The sequence below is a fragment of the Rhinopithecus bieti genome, unplaced genomic scaffold, assembly GCF_001698545.2.
Source record: "Rhinopithecus bieti isolate Rb0 unplaced genomic scaffold, ASM169854v2 scaffold_55, whole genome shotgun sequence".
Classification (NCBI taxonomy): Eukaryota; Metazoa; Chordata; class Mammalia; order Primates; family Cercopithecidae; genus Rhinopithecus; species Rhinopithecus bieti.
In genome coordinates this window covers 1,743,313-1,759,358 of record NW_016803114.1, presented here as the reverse complement: position 1 = coordinate 1,759,358, position 16,046 = coordinate 1,743,313, and the positions used below count along the sequence as shown (strand labels likewise).

The 16,046-nt window shown below is 39.8% G+C and overlaps 1 protein-coding gene across 1 annotated transcript in view; it reads left to right on the top strand.

The window, feature by feature from the left end:
* The window catches only part of SCHIP1 (schwannomin interacting protein 1), a 168,990-nt gene that overhangs the window by 142,398 nt on the left and 10,546 nt on the right, over nt 1-16,046 (top strand). The window contains 1 exon segment of the mRNA XM_017851189.1: nt 15,234-15,351. Coding sequence (XP_017706678.1) covers nt 15,234-15,351 — 118 coding nt within the window.

The window sequence follows — 16,046 nt, the reverse complement described above, 5'->3', positions numbered from 1 at the left end:
AATTATAAATAAAATTCATATTTTATTTATAACATTTTGTTTAGGATTGTTAGGTTTATATTCATGATTGACATGGATCTATTGTATTCTTTTCTTCTGATATTTTTGTTTGGTTTTAGTATCAGGGTTATGCTGGCTTAAAAACGGATTGGGAACTATTCTCTTTCATATTGTCTAAGAAAAGTTTACATAATATTTTTATGATCTGTTTCTATAAAGTTTGGTAGGACTCATTTCTCTCTGGGCCTGGTGTTTACTTTGTGTATTTGCTTTAACAACAGCTTCCATTTCTTAAGTGGTTATAATATTATACCTACTTTTTATTTCCTCAGATCAGTCTGATGAGTTGTATTTTTCTAAGAATGTGTCCATTTGTTTGTTTTCAAAATTGTTGGCCTGATATTTTCTCATTTCACTAAAAATATTAATTTTAATTAAGTTGTTTAAAATGTTTTCTTCTGATTTGTTGTCCATCATGACTTTTTCTGAGTTTATTTTTTGTTTGTTTTGCTTTCTGCCCACCAATAACTAAGTATAAGACACTAAAAGCTGTTTATAAACTGTGGTTGGCGCTAGTTGGCATGCGTCATCTGCTTAGAGAGCTCTTCCCTGTCCACTCTGTTAAAAGTAAACACTGTCATACCCATCACTTTGTCCTGTCTTATCCTGCTTATCTTCTTACCCTGATTTGTTGGTATGTGTGTGGTGGGGGGGAAAGGGGGCGCTTATTACTACCTAACATTGTAGTGTGTATACTTTGTTTTGTCTTTCTCTAGCTCTAAAATATAAGCTCTAAGAGAGCAGGTCTTCATCTCTATTTTGTTCACCACTGTAATTAATGCCTAAAATAGTGTCCAATACATAATCACTAAATATTTATTGAACAAATGAATAGTGAACTTCACTATAGAATGGCCGAATAAGGACACAGCTCTTTCATTGGGATGCATCTAATTAAGAGTATCTAGGAGTCTTTTCTCTTGGGCTATGAATTGTGACTGAGAGAAACCAACCTCATCTTGAGGCATTTTAAACCTGGCTGCCAATGTTTTAAGACTCTAGCAGGGGAAAGATGGGAACCATAGCATGTAAAATTTTACTTAATTTCCTTGATTTCAGTAAAGCACCTGTTTGCCACCTCAGCTGTGCCTGAGCATACTCTAGTCTCAACCTCTTAAGACAGTAAGTTTTCTGATTCTGCCAGGCCACAGGTGGTCAGGGCAGATAGCAGGGCAAGAGGGTCCTTTCAGGTGTTAAATCAATCTTCCTTTGTGTTCAGTCCTACTTCACTCCCCTACTTTCAGCTGTATCTGAGCATTCCCAGGATTCTGCAGTGGAAATGCATGTGCTTCCTCTACCAGTCTCCCCTGGGGGCACATGGTAGATTGAGGTAGTTAAATCAAATACTCCCCACCCATCTGCATATTATCTTCTAAAATTTCGTCAAAATCTCTTGTGTGCTGTTGTTTCCGTTTCCTTTTTCTTTGTCCATGTAGATTTATATCTTCTTTTTTTCCTTAATATGATTTTGGTAGGATTTCAGAAGTGAGAGTAGATACTTGTGCTCAATATGCCATAGTTAACTAGAAGGTTTTCACTATTTTTAATAGCAGAACTATGTTGAATAAAACCCTATGTGGAAACCCAGTTTGGCAGTCCTCCTTTGGTTCAGGAGGACTGAAGGAGAGAGACTGGAATACCTCTGCCCAGAAAATGTGTCCCCCATCCTAATTGCCCCTTTCCATGCCTCCCCTTTGGCACCTCTCTCCATCCTTCCCCTACAAGCCCCTGAAGCCTACTTGAAACTCTTCTGGCAGAGCAGAATTTGAAAATCACTAAGTCATCTGCCCCCTGCAGAGACACGGCTATCTAAACACAAATGTATTTCACAGTAGCTTATAACAAGCTACACTTGTTGACTCACCATAAGGAAGATTATTTATATCCCGTTTTTTCTGATACTTTCATCTCCACATTCTGGGATGATATCATCCTCTGAGAACATGATGAGTGTTTCAGATCTCTCTCAGAATGATCGTTAATAATGAGACTAAATGTTTCTAAGAAGTATCACTTTCTCCCTGTGAATTTAAAGTTTGCAAAGACTGACTGTCATCGTCCTCATGAGTAATAATGTAGGAGAAAAGCCTTTAGAATGTTCAGTTGCAATTGTGTAACCCATACTCCCTATCCCTGTTAGAATTTGTTTCTACTGCATCACCATCCCTGAAATTCTTCATTGAACTGGAAATACCTTACCTCTTACTTACAAAAGTACTTGAGGGATGTCAGAACATTGAGTTCACCAGTATGGTACTCCAAAATGTACCAGAGCACATAACAGTATTTGAAAAACCATTAGGTAACTTACAGAAAACCTATCATTTTTTATGCCCTCCTCCAAGGATTACCTCTAGTATTCTAAAATATTACACAATTTCAACAGTGAAATAAGATTTTAAGTGGATCTTTCAAGGAGTAATAAGATTAAAACCAGGTAAACCTGATACCAATCTACTACTCTGAAGAGCTCAATGCCCAATTTTAAATGAGGCCAGAGATTTGAAATTAATTGACCAAGCAGTGGATTCCTAAATGGTAAGCTTACTTTTTAAGGCAGGGCCTACCGAGATGAGTGGGATCTTTGGCAAACTAATGGAGTTCTGTTTATGTTTCTTTAAAGGCTACATATTTGCCTGTAAAAACTAACTTCATGAACAGTATGTGAGAAATTATCAAGTACCATGAGGGTCTGGGAAGACTGGAGTTTCAACTGATCCTCTGAGCATGAGTTCCCCTTAGTTGTCTGTTGGGTTTTAGCCCCACTGGATTTTTCTAGATGTTGCTATCTCCTAAAGCACGTCTTAAGAGTGACAAGCTGTTAAATGAAAGCTAGGCTTACAGTAATCCCATAAAGACATTTCATGCCTAATACTGCAGCAAAATAATATTTGATGTTGCTTCATAACTCAACTAATTAAATTTGACTTATACTGAAATGTGACAAGTAGAGGGAGTGTCATTTTTTTCTTCAAAATTTGCTAATCCACACAGTATCAGCCCTTTACAAACTGAAACTGTACAACCTTTGTCATTTTTTCTATTTAAAAGTGTTTCTGTAGTTTTTTAAAGCTTAAAATGAAATAAGAAAATGAATTATCTATTTTTGAAATACGGTTTCTAAGAAATATTAGGGTTAGTCATATTCTTGAAGAAACATTTTTTCTATTATTACTAGTATAATACTTTCCTATAAAAAAGTTTTCATTGGCCAAACTAATGATCAGTTAGCATTATGTTTCAGATGATGAGCTTATGTAGCTTAGTGTAATTAAAGGAATAGAAACAGGCTTAGCTGCTGTGGGAACACAAGATAGAGTAGTCTTTATTGGTAGATATCTAGGAAATCTTTTATTTTTTAAATATTACAAACTGACCTAACATTGTGAAAGAAGCTTTCTCTACCTACTCCTTTTGCCTTTTCTCACAGTAACCATGAAATAAATTTGATTCTCACCTCTCTTCTTACCTTACCCCAAGAGAGATCTTATTTACATACATATAAATATAAATAGTCTTTTTCATAAAGTGTACAATGGGATGATGTGACCTAAAATAGGCTATACCATTTTCTCCAAATGCTGAATATTATGAAAGACAGAAATTCCCCAGAGAACTTTTGAGCAGCTGCTTTGAATAATGATTACTGTTTACTTAACTCAACCATTCCAGCATCACCCAATCAAAACTCATTTCTTTCTTGGCCTTATAGGTTTATTGGTAAATGGCTGAGACAAGGCCAATAATGGACACCTGCCATCTCCTTTTGTATTTGGGCTGGAGGGCAAGGAGTGGGGGGCACCCTAATCAGGGAGCTGTTATCAACTGGACCAATAACAGTGAATCCAGAGAGACTTCAAAGACAGGATTCACAGGGACTTTAAAAGTGAGGAATTGGGAATCTGTATATACGACTTGCCACAGAATCACAGGTCGAACCAGCATCGTTTTGCCAAGAAAGTCAATCATCCTTTTGTCTCTAACAATAATAATTTTTGTATGATTTTCTGGAAGAAGTAAGCAGAATGGTTGTATCTGCTCAGCGTTAGCGAGGAAAGAGGTTGTCTAGTTCCAACTCAGTGAAATTGCCTGTCTGTGGCATCTTTCTTGAAATAATAGATGCATACGCTAGCAACCTATTTATAACACACAACATATCTTTAACATTTCATATTAATCTCATACATATATATACTAAAGATTTGCTTTAAAAACCCTTCATATAAGTATTTCCAAGGTGTGTGTCTTTGCAAATGGTAGCTTATGATCTCTTTTTTTACACTCTTTGAAAAGCCACTGGGTAATCTAAAACAAACAAACAAACATATCTTTTTTTATGCCCTCCTCCAAGGATTACTTCCAATATTCTAAAATATTACACAATTTCAAAAGTGAAACAAGATTTGAAGTGGATCTTTTGAGGAGTAATAAGATTAAAATGGCAAAACAAATTTAATTATGTAAGCAATTCTTCTCCTTCACAAACCTGAAAGAAAAGCAAATTGGTATTTGTGAAATTTTCTTTGTCTAATAAATAGCCTCACTTTACAATAACGCCAATGACCCTGGTTTAATTAGGTGCAATTAATTTTGTGCAAGCTGAATTTGACATCTTGCTAGAGGCACAACCAGCTGTACCCTGTCTTATGAATTTTTTTTATCACCAATGAGAATTCAATTGCCTGAGCTATTGCAAAAGAGGAGGAGGCAGGAAGAAAAAGGCCACAGGGCTGCATTTTATATTTAAAAATGGCTCTAGTGGACAGCTGAATGTTTAATTAAAAGAGCTTCAAGGAATTATTTTTCATTGGTGCATCATCTTTGACAAGCTATGATGACTTTATTACTCTAGTTTGCATTCTCTTTGGACAGTGGTCCCACATGTGTGTCTAGACACACACAGTTCACGTGACAGGGCTCCATTGAGAGTGCACAAAGCTGCTAGAAAACATTCTCACTGACTGCAGGTGAGCCATGGCATCTAAGGTTTAACGCCATCCTTTTATTCAATCCTGTTGTAAAATTTTCTGTCCTTCTTGGATTGTTCTCATTCAGATTATTGTACACATTAAAAACCCATGGAAGGCCAGACACAGTGGCATGTGCCTGTTAGTAACAGCTACTCAGGACGCTGAGATGGGAGGATCCCTTGAGTCCAGGAGCTTGAGGATAGTTTAGGCAACACAGCAAGACCCTGTCTCTTAAAAAAACAAAACAAACAAACCATGAAAGAGATTTCTGATGAGAACAGAAACCATTAGGGCAATCAACAGATTACAAAGAAGAAAACAAGATCCAATGGCTATAATTTGTGAAATGCTTTCTAAGTAGACAGAATATTTATGTATGGCGTTAGAAAATCAGTGTCATTGAAAACACTATAAAAAGCTTAGATCCTGCCATATTTGTCCCCCATTCTTCCAGTCTCCCTGTTTCTCTCACCAGAGACAATCACTGTTCCAGGATTTGTATTTGTTCTTCCACCATTGATCATGAGGTGGTGTATCCACATGCTCTGTGACTCACCATGCTTTTTCACCCATCAACATGTTTCAACACTGCCTGACTGTTCACTAGGCAGGCAGTGTAGTGTGGTGGGTACAAGCAGGGTGTTGGGAACTAGAGGGTCTGACTTGAAATCTTGACTCTGACGCTTACTAGCACTTACTAATGACTTCATTTGTGGCTCAGTTTCCTCATCTGTAAAATGGGGTAATAATTGTGCCTACTTCATGGGGTTACTGTGAGGAAGACCAGTAAAGCACTCAGAAGACTGCCTGGACGAGAGTCAGTGCTGCATTAGTAGGTGCTGCTACAATATTTCATTATCCTTTGCATTTACTCTTAGACACCATTGATTGTAAGACAAATAGTTATTTTATGTACCACTAAAAACAAAAAACCACTGCCATTCAAACGGTGACACATGCCTTCTTAACACTTAGAATTTTTATTTTAGTTATTGAAAGAGTCGTTTTAGACTTTTTTGGATATACGCTTTTATCATATGTCTCTTGTGCACACAAAAGAAGAAAAAAAGATAAAACACATTGGCAAATGTAGTTCTAAAACTTTTTCACATTTACAGTCCAACTCTCCACTTAACCACTTTACCTGAGAGCTGTCATGTCTCAGCTTTTGGGCCATTGGGAGATGGAGTACATCACCTTCCAAGCCATTGTCCCCCCATCTGCAAGGTTTGATGCTGGAGCTTTGTTGTTCTTATCAGAAGGCATGAGTGGACAACCAGTGCCCACCTCTTCCTTGGGGATTATTACCTGGTTTGTGGGCTGATAGGGTTAAGGACTGCAATCATGCCACCACCTACCTGAGGTACAGCAGCTGAGATACATCCCTATCTTATGCTGGGTGCGGTAGCTCTTGCCTGAAATCCCAGCCCTTTGGGAGGCCAAGGGAGGTGGATCACCTGAGGTCAGGAGTTCAAGATCAGCACAGTCAACATGATGAAACCCCCATCTCTACTAAAAATACAAAAATTAGCCAGGTGTGGTGGCGGGCGCCTGTAGTCCCAGCTACTCAGGAGGCTGAGGCAGGAGAATCGTTTGAACCCTGGAGGCGGAGGCTGCGGTGAGCCGAGATCGTGCCATTGCACTCCAGCCTGGGTGACAAGAGCGAAACTCCGTCTCAAAAAATAAAAAGTAAATAAAGACTGCAAAACGTGAATAACCACGCTTCATAGAATCGATGCAGTCTTATCGATCCACTGCGTTCTTTTTCACAACTGCTTAGAATTCAGTCACAAACTAAATCATGAAAGCCAGTGTTTTTGAGATGAAGCTTACCATGGAACCAAGCCTAAATGGTGGCCCCAAAATGTTTCTAAACATGAACATAAAAAGTGGTAAAGCAGTGCTTTAGTGGTCAAAAGAATAAAAGAATTGGCAATTGAGATTTTCACCTACTTCAGGAATATGCCTCAGAAACACACACAGGCATTGACTTTCCGCTGTCATGTTTTTACCCAGTCCGCATGAATATTTTCAAAGGTCTGGAAGGGGAAAAGTATTTCTTCTCTAACCTTCATTGCCTCAACAGCCGAAACTCATCAGCAGGTGGGGTAGATAGATATTTAAACTCTGTCTGGGCAGCCTGGCTTTAAAAATACAGTTAAATTTATATCAATTACGTTAGAGTCTATAATTTACTGCAGATCCAAGGAGGAGAATGAAATCGAGACTGAATTGAGGAGGGATGTCAACAGTTGAATCACAGTCCATCCACAGAAATGTTCACTTATAAGAAAATGTTTCTTGCTGCCCACGGATCTCCCACCACCCCTAGCACTCTGCCAAAAACAAAAACCCGGCCTGACTCATGTGTGAGTCAGTCCCTGCATAGACGTGGCTGAGTCAGACACACAGCCATCCTCTTCCAGCTATCAAACACTGATCTACACCTTTTCTCCAACACACAAATGCTAATCATCAACTCAGTCATGTTCTTTCCTTTTCTTTTTTAAATTCCTGCCAAGGCGGGACGCGGTGGCTCATGCCTGTAATCCCAGCACTTTGGGAGGCCAAGGCAGTTCGATCATGTGAGGTCAGGAGTTTGGGACCAGCCTGGCCAACATGGTGAAACCCTGTCTCTACTAAAAATACAAAAGCCGGGTGTGGTGAGGGGTGCTTGTAGTCCGAGCTACTCGGGAGGCTGAGGCAGGAGTATCGCTTGAACCCAGGAGGCAGAGGTTGCAGTGCGTCAAGATTGTACCACTGCACTCCAGCCTGGGCAACAGAGTGAGACTCTGTCTCAAAAAAATAAACATAAAAATAAATAAATTCCTGCCAAATGCCCATATGTAGCACCTCAGAGGTGCTCAAAAGAGGAAAATCCAAAGCCAACTGAATCTCTTTCACCAAAAAAAAAAAAAGTATTATTTCCTGACATTTTTTTCTATGCATATATCTGCATATTTTTGTTTATAAAATTGAAATTATAGCATAGGTACTGTTTTTAGCCTACTCTCTTTTACTTAATAGTCGGAAACTTTCATCCAATCTAAAAATATTGGACTATTCTTATTCATAAGATTCATCTAATGTAATAATATTGGACTAATCTTATTCATAAGGTTAGTATTTCTACTAGCTACAGAATAGCCCATCATATATTTCACCATAATATACTTTATCAATCTTTATTGTTAGGCATTTAAGTTGTTGCCAGCTTTTTGTTTTTGTTTTGGTTTGGTTTTGCTTTCTTTTTTTTTTTAATCTTTCTTCTCTTTTTTTCTACCATTAATGAATTTGTTTCATCCTTTTTAAAGTGCCCTGACATTTCAAGACAGACTTTCCTGAAGTATCAGTGTTGTGATATTGTGTAATTTTACCTCTCTGAGCCATTGTTTTCTCATATGTGAAACAGGGTTCACAGTGCTACTTCATGTGTATCTGAGGGTTACTGTAAAATAGCAAAATGCCTGGCACATAGTAGATGCTCAAAAACAGTAACTTTTAATTTCAGAATACAGATTACTTGGAAATTACTTAGCCTTATTTAAGATGGAAGTAGATAACATTTGGTGCCTATGAGAGATGGCAGTTTTATTCCTAGTATCAGAAGAGGCCTTGTTCTGGTTTTTCATTCATGGTAGAGAACATTTCAGTAGAAAATGCATTTTCCCAACATTAAGATCCTATAATTCCAAATTTAATTACATGAGAATGGTCATTAGTGAAGGAAATGGACACTGATGTAGATTTAGAACCAACAGCCGTCTGAGGAATGCAAGTATTTATAGCTCTCTGGAGATTCAGGTTAGGATACAGGGGCGATATTTCTCCAAAGAAAAGCTGGTAAGTGGTAGTTTCCCTTTTCTATTAGTTGCCTAAGTCAGTGAGGAGATTCTGTGGCCATGTGGTGCCACAGAATGGCTGGTGTGCTTACCAGCTATCATGTGAACATGTACAGACGGAAGGGTCCAGAACTAGTCTTAGAAGAGCAAGTAGAAAAAAAGAGAGTTATGCATAAGATTAGGAGGAGAAAACCCAGAGAGGGCCATTCACACTCCAGCTACCTTTGGAGCTGCCTTCATCAGCTTCTGCTGAGGAAGCCAAACGCCTAAGTCCTGTAAGATGGGGATCAGGACAGGATATAAAGAGACATAATGTCCTCCCCAATCCTCTCTTTGGCATATAGTTAGAAACTACCCATTACTTCTCTGGGCACATAACTACCGGAGGGTCAGCTTTTCTCTCTCTCTCCTGTATTCATTCCGCCCAACCTCAGTTCCCCAAGACCTCCTTCCTTCTGTAGTTCTCTGCTTTTTCACTCTTCTGGTTAACACCTTGTTAATGTCCAGGTAGCAAAAGTATTTTCCCATATATAAGACAGGGAGATTCCACTAAGTGTTTCTTGAGGTCCCTGTTTCACATATGAGAAAACATATGCTCTGTGTATTCCACATTTCTATCTATACATTGTAACTTAATGATCCAAGGGCTTGGTATCTGTTAGAAGACCTAGTTTTTATTTGCATCTGTTTAACGTAGGGGCCACAAACCATAAAATGCCCGCAGGAGCCGAAAAGATACATAAGTGAGTGAAGTAGCACAGATTAAAAAGCAATCGAGAATACTGGGGACTGCAGCAAACTAGAAGGTGCCCTGGCTGACGGGGACAGCAGCTACTCAGCACCAGCCTATTGGTGCCTTGAAATTTACAGAACTATTATTGCCTGATCATCAAATGAATGAATGCATGCATGAACATGTAGCTCTTTTTTCTCTGCATTATATAGTTATAAAAATCATTTATAGTCATTTTGTGTGTGTGATGATTTTTGTTGGGCCAGCAATATTTGCTAAAATACAGCATTGTATTTTCGTAACAAATATTGTGAGGCAGAAATTTTGCCTTTCCTTTCTTTTTTGTGTTTTTGAGTAGTAATAGGCATTTCTGTAACTCAAGGTAAATATCAACATAGAACAGTCAATAGGGAAAAGAAGGGAAAGGGGCAGAGTTTGCAGGATGGGAAGACTATTTTACAATTTACAAGGAGTAGCAGTACGTCATTTTAACCTAACTGAACACATTCTATAGAGACACCATCACACGTGCAGTATGTCTAAAGCTTACCCAAACCTCAGTTGTTCTCACATTCTTTCTTCATGACAGATTCTCAGAAAAATGAAATGTGTTTATAGCTACTTGAATAGTTGCAATCCATATTTTATGTTTCATCACTTTTGAAATTCTCATGAAACAGAAAAAGATATTGTATAAAACTATGGGCAATTTTTCATTATATATAAAATCTTGAAATCATGCATCAAACATCCTTTAAAATAAATGGAAATAATGTATTTTAATGACCCAGCCACAAACTAGTTGGGGATACTGAGTAATGAATGGCATAGCAGGGCCAAAGGCCCTCGAGCCACACTGGTTGTAGGCAGATAATGAGCAATGCATGTTTGAAATCCCTGGCCTATGGGGCGTTCCCTTTCATTCTGTTTCCTAAGGAAAACCATACAATTGCCTTGAAATTATAAGCAAGTATAGGAGGCATATTTCCTTTAAAATTATATTGCCAGATACAGAAAGGATCTAATAAATTCAAACCTGAGGCTAAGTGTAGTATAAGGGAAAGGCCACCGGATTCTGAAATCAGAAGTCCAGCCTGTAGCCTTTTGCTTTGTGAACCTGTACCAGTTACCTATTGCCACAATGATGATGCATAATTTTTTTAAAAAGCCACCCACATCAGTAGCATACAATGATCAACCTTTATTTCTCCTTAGGATCCTATAGGTCAGCTGGGTGGTTCTGATCTGACCTGAGCTGGGACAGGCTTACTCAATCATCTCCGGTCAGCTACAGGTTGGCAAGGTGTATTTACTGCTCTTGGCTGGGCTCTCACACCTGTCTAGGGCTTCAGTTGAGACAACTGCCAGTTGAGCTCTGTGCTACAAAGTGAGCTCTGTGCTACAACATTACACCGCCAGCAGGCTAGCCTGGACCTGTTCTGAGGGTGGTGGCAGGGCTCCCTGAGGGGGAAACTGGAACTTCCTCTGCATTCTACTGGCAAAGATGAGTTCCAAGGCCAGCCCAGGGCTAGGGAAGTAGACTCCACTTCTTAATGGGAGAAGCTGCAGAGTCACATTACAGAGGAGATGGGTATAAGGAGAGGAAGAATTGAGGCCATTTTTATAAAGAGGTTGTCGCAGGTCTGGGGCAAGTCATTTGACTTCTCTGAGTAAGTATATCTTGCCTGTAATCCACAGCTCCAGGAGAGAATGTAAGTGAACATACTTTAAAATTCAATGCAACAGTTCAAGTAAAGTGAACCAACGTGCTGTGGACAGGGGGATAAAAATCTTACCAATCAATCTTGAACATTTATACGTAGATACTAGTGGTCTAAGCAGGTGCTGGGAGATTCCCCTTCCTAATATCAGAAAAAAAGCAAGTAGTTCCAGGCTTCAGAGCTGGTCTCAGACCAGCCCAATCCCGGTCACTACAACCCAAAGCCAAGAACAAAGTCCCGATTCACAATGACCATTGCTCCTCTAGCAGTCACCAGCAAACTTCAGGGCCACGGCATTGTTTCTCTTAGGGAATAAACTGCTCTTGTCCCTGTATTTTGAAATAAAAGTTACCTTTATACAAAATCATATTACCACTTGGCTGAGTTTTTGAGATCTTCTCTTCCTAGTTAAAAACTTTTCATCTCTGCCATCTTCTCAATTCCTGTGCATATTTTAATAGTATCCCTGGTAACAGTAGTTGGAAGTCAGCACCAGTGTTTTCTAAATAGCAGCCTTCCTCGCTGTAAATGCCAAGCAGACGAGGTTGCTGTGCAGCCTCCCGACCAAGTGCCCTCCTGCTCCTGGCCAGTAAGCACTGTCACACAGAGGCCACTCCTGCTCACACTGAGATGTCCAGAAGACATACGTAGTCTTTAGCTCTTCATGTTTCTGGGCATTCTCCATCGAGGACACCCTCTTTCCAGACCCCTGGTGCTCCCTGTCAGTAGCTCTGGGCAGCAACGTTGGTTTTGATTGCTTTGTGGTATGTAAGGGAGAAGAGCTTTCTGGGATAACCAGGACAGACCTTTCAGAAATGAAATCGACAGGCAAGGCTGACTTCCAGCAGTCTTTGCACAGTGCTCTGGTAAATGCCACTTGAAACATCAAGTAACCTTGAATTGGATACCTTGAAATTATATCTCTAATTAACAAGATGAGGATCGTGTTTTGTTTTCACCTCAGACTGTACTTGAGAGATCTAAGTAAATTAGGCCCCCTGCAGCCTGAATTTTGCAAGACTGGTTATGAGGGCAGCCAGATGCACTGCAGTGTGAGGGACAGAGGCCCAGGGAACTTCGGTTTTCAGATGTGAGCCTCAAGAACAGCCATGTCTCCTAGGGTGGGCAGGGTCCTGGAACAGGGGTTATCTGTTCTTCCACCCTGGGCCCAGAGGCCTTCAGCAGCACCAGGTGGCCCCACTCATCCATTCAGGCTGCTTGGGAGCTGTGGTTGAGTTTCACTGAGAGCTGACTTCTTCTTAAAACCCGCTTAAAGGCTAACGGCAAACAAATCCTTCTTGAAACCTGAGCTCGTTTTAAGATGTCTTTACTAAAATCCCCTCTGAACCATTAGCTGTTATGTCATATAATTTCCTTTTCCTGAGAGTAACATTCTTGGTGATTACCACTATAAGGAATTATGTCTCACCCTATAAGAAGCTCTCTTCAGTTTCCCATGGGGATAATGTGGTTCTAAGGCGATTTTCTGAATTTCTACCTGCGGCGTTTTTTTTATTTTACACAGACTACTAAATCTCCCCCAACTTTTTTTTTTTTTCTTTCCTGAGTTAGACTGTATGGGATGTTTAAGTCTGGGTTAATCCTTCAAAAAGAAGTCAGCGTAGCAGCAGAACAATAGAACTTATGATCAAACTTCTTGTGAGTGAAAATATATATCTCTGGACATTGTAAACTTTATTTTGCTTTGTATTTTGTATTGTGGGTTATTTTATATTTTTATAATCTGTGTATCCAGTAGCCAGACCCTTCTTCTCAAGACTTTATTCAATAAATAGAAAATGCTACGTAATCCTAGATTCAAATTAGGATTTGTCTTTAAAATGTGTCTGTTTTTAATTTGCTAACAGTTTTTTTTCCCACCATCTTCCAACCCATAGATCTTGAGTATTATTATTAAAAGGGGGTTGAGTTTATTTTTTTAGACTAACAGACATTAAAATTTCTAAACCTGCATGGAATCAAAGGGTAACCTGAACATATTAGATTTCTCCAGGAAAAAAAATATATATATATATGTGTGTGTGTGTGTGTGTGTGTGTGTGTGTGTGTTTGTGTTTATGTAGGTATGTATGTATATCCAATGGATAAAAGTAAAAAGGCGGCAAATCCCAGCTCAATAGAAGAGCAAACTGCCTAATAGACAATGTGTCGTCTCAGAGAGTTGATTCTACATCAGGGATTATTGTGACAGGACAAGCGGTATTAGAGTAAGTGACTTTAGAGAGTCACTTCACCTCTAAAATTCTGTTCCTTTTGTTTAGACTTTCAACAAATAGAGAATGGAGAGCAACTCACATGTGCAGGTCACTTGCCCTGCACTAAGCTCTGAATGAACTATTTTAATCCTTCCTGCATAACACTGGGTTTGCTACTATTCAACCCATTTTACAGATGAGGAAACTGAGGGTCATAGAGCTTTTGTAATGTGCCTGGAGAAAGAAGTAAGGATTCAGAACCTAAGTTCAGCTCACTCCAAACACCTTCAGATGTTCAGAGTGGGGTGTATTGCTTTCTAAGCCCTAGCTCTGTGCCTGGCTCCCCTTGCCTGTGCCTTGAGGGTAGGGAGTGAATAGAGCTGGGCAGACTGAGGGAACGGCTGCATTTTCTTACCAGGGTTTTTAAGCTGGGATTTTCAGTAATTATAGAATTTAACAGTAGGTGGCAGCGCATACCCATAACAATTATGGTTCCTGTGTTAAATCAGATTTTCTTTTTCTGGGTTCTGTGTTGTGTTCAATAAAAGAAGCACTTTAAATGAGTGATCTGAGCGATTTCTACAAAGCATTCCTACCATTGGAATTGAAAAGTCAAATCTCAGGTAAGTTGTTCTTGACATTTCTCCCTATGACAGTAATAATGCCAGAGAAATTCGGCGTCCTCCGACCTAAACCTAGCAGCGTCCTCTGCCCTAAACCTCACCTTCCTTGGGATCTCTTCTTGTGTAGGAACCTCCTTTGCCTTTTCTTTCCCTAAGCTTAAACAGAGACTAGGGCTACTAGAGATGCTAGGAAAACTATTTCTTTAAAAACGCTTTATCGCCAAACAGTATTGAAATGTGTTCAACTTCAAAAGAAGGTTAGGACAAAAAGTTGGCTTTGCAGTCTGGCCTGCGAGTGGCAGCTACATGGTGAGGTTACCCTTTGTGACTGTGCTTCCAACAACATCAGCCCTGGAGTTTCAGGATTCACTACACATATAATGGCTTCCCAGAGGTCTCTGTCCCTGAGGTTCTGTGTGCAGGAGGCGGTCTGCAGAACCTTGCTGTGTTCTAAGGCTGCACCTTCCTGCCTGGGTTTGGGGCTTCCTTACATGTTTTTAAGTGTGAACGTGTGGTGTTTTTCTTTCTCAAGGATATAAATGAGCTCCCTCGGTTGACTTTTGGCAACTGCCTTAAAGATTTCCTTCAGATGACCCTATTCTGTCTATTTGGGAGAAAAGGAGTCTTTCTTCAGAGAGTTGTGGCCTTGGGATGCTGGCTCCAGTGAGAGAGTCTTTGATTGTCCCCTGGGACGGGACTCTAGGTGACACCACACAGCCTTATTTGCCTGAGGACCCCATTCATCTTGATTGACAGGACTGTAAACTCAAAGACTCAACACATTTTTATTGTGTGCCAACTATCTATTTGGTATTGTGCTGGGTGCTCTAACATGTGGCCTTAAATTATTTTTCACTTACCATGAAACTGGCGAGGAAAAAACTCACAGAACATTGGAAAATCCTCTACTAAGAGTTATTTATACGTGGAGAATAATATTGGTTGCTCACGTCTCCATGTGAAGAACACATAAGACTGCTCTCTGTTAGCAAAATCAGACAGTTCTATTGGCTGAAGCCAAATAACCAATAGCTAACTAGAACTAGTGTCCTGTTTGTTTCTGCCCAGACTGCAGAGTGGGATGAACTTGCAGATATGCTTTGTCAACGACAGTGGCAGTGATAAGGACAGTGATGCTGATGACAGTAAGACTGAAACCAGCTTGGACACCCCCTTGTCTCCCATGGTGAGTCCAAACAGCACCAGCTGAAGTTCGGTGTTGTGATTTCCTGGCCATTTAGCTTCTTTTCTGTTGTGAATCAGGAACAAACATTTCAGAGATTAAAAAAGAAAAGTTTCTTGGAATTGCATGCTCCTAAAATTTGACAATGATTAAAAAGTCAAAGTTGTAATAAAATAGAGATATATAAGCTTTCTTAAAGCTAATAACTATTTTCATGTTAAACCATTACGGAAATCACCAGCCTGGGCAACATGGCAAAACCCTGTCTCTATAAAAGATACAAACATTAGCTGATCATGGTGCCTATAGTCCTAGCTACTCAGGAGGCTGAGGCGGGAGGATCACCTGAGCCAGGAGTTCAAGGCTGCAGTGAGCTATGATGACACCACTGCACTCCAGCCTGGGCAGCATAGTGAGATCCTGTCTCTAACGAGAGAGAGGGTGTAGTTCATTTTCATGTTGCTGATAAAGACATATCCGAGACTGGGCAATTTACGAAAGAAAGAGGTTTAATAGACTTAGCCAGTTCCACATGGCTAATGAGGCCTTGCAATCATGGCAGAAGGCAAGGAGGAGCAAGTCACATGTTACATTTTTAAAACCATCGGATCTGGTGAGACTCATTCACTCTCATAAGAACAGTGCAGGAAAGACTGACCCCCATAATTCAATTACCTCCCACTGGGTTCCTACCATGA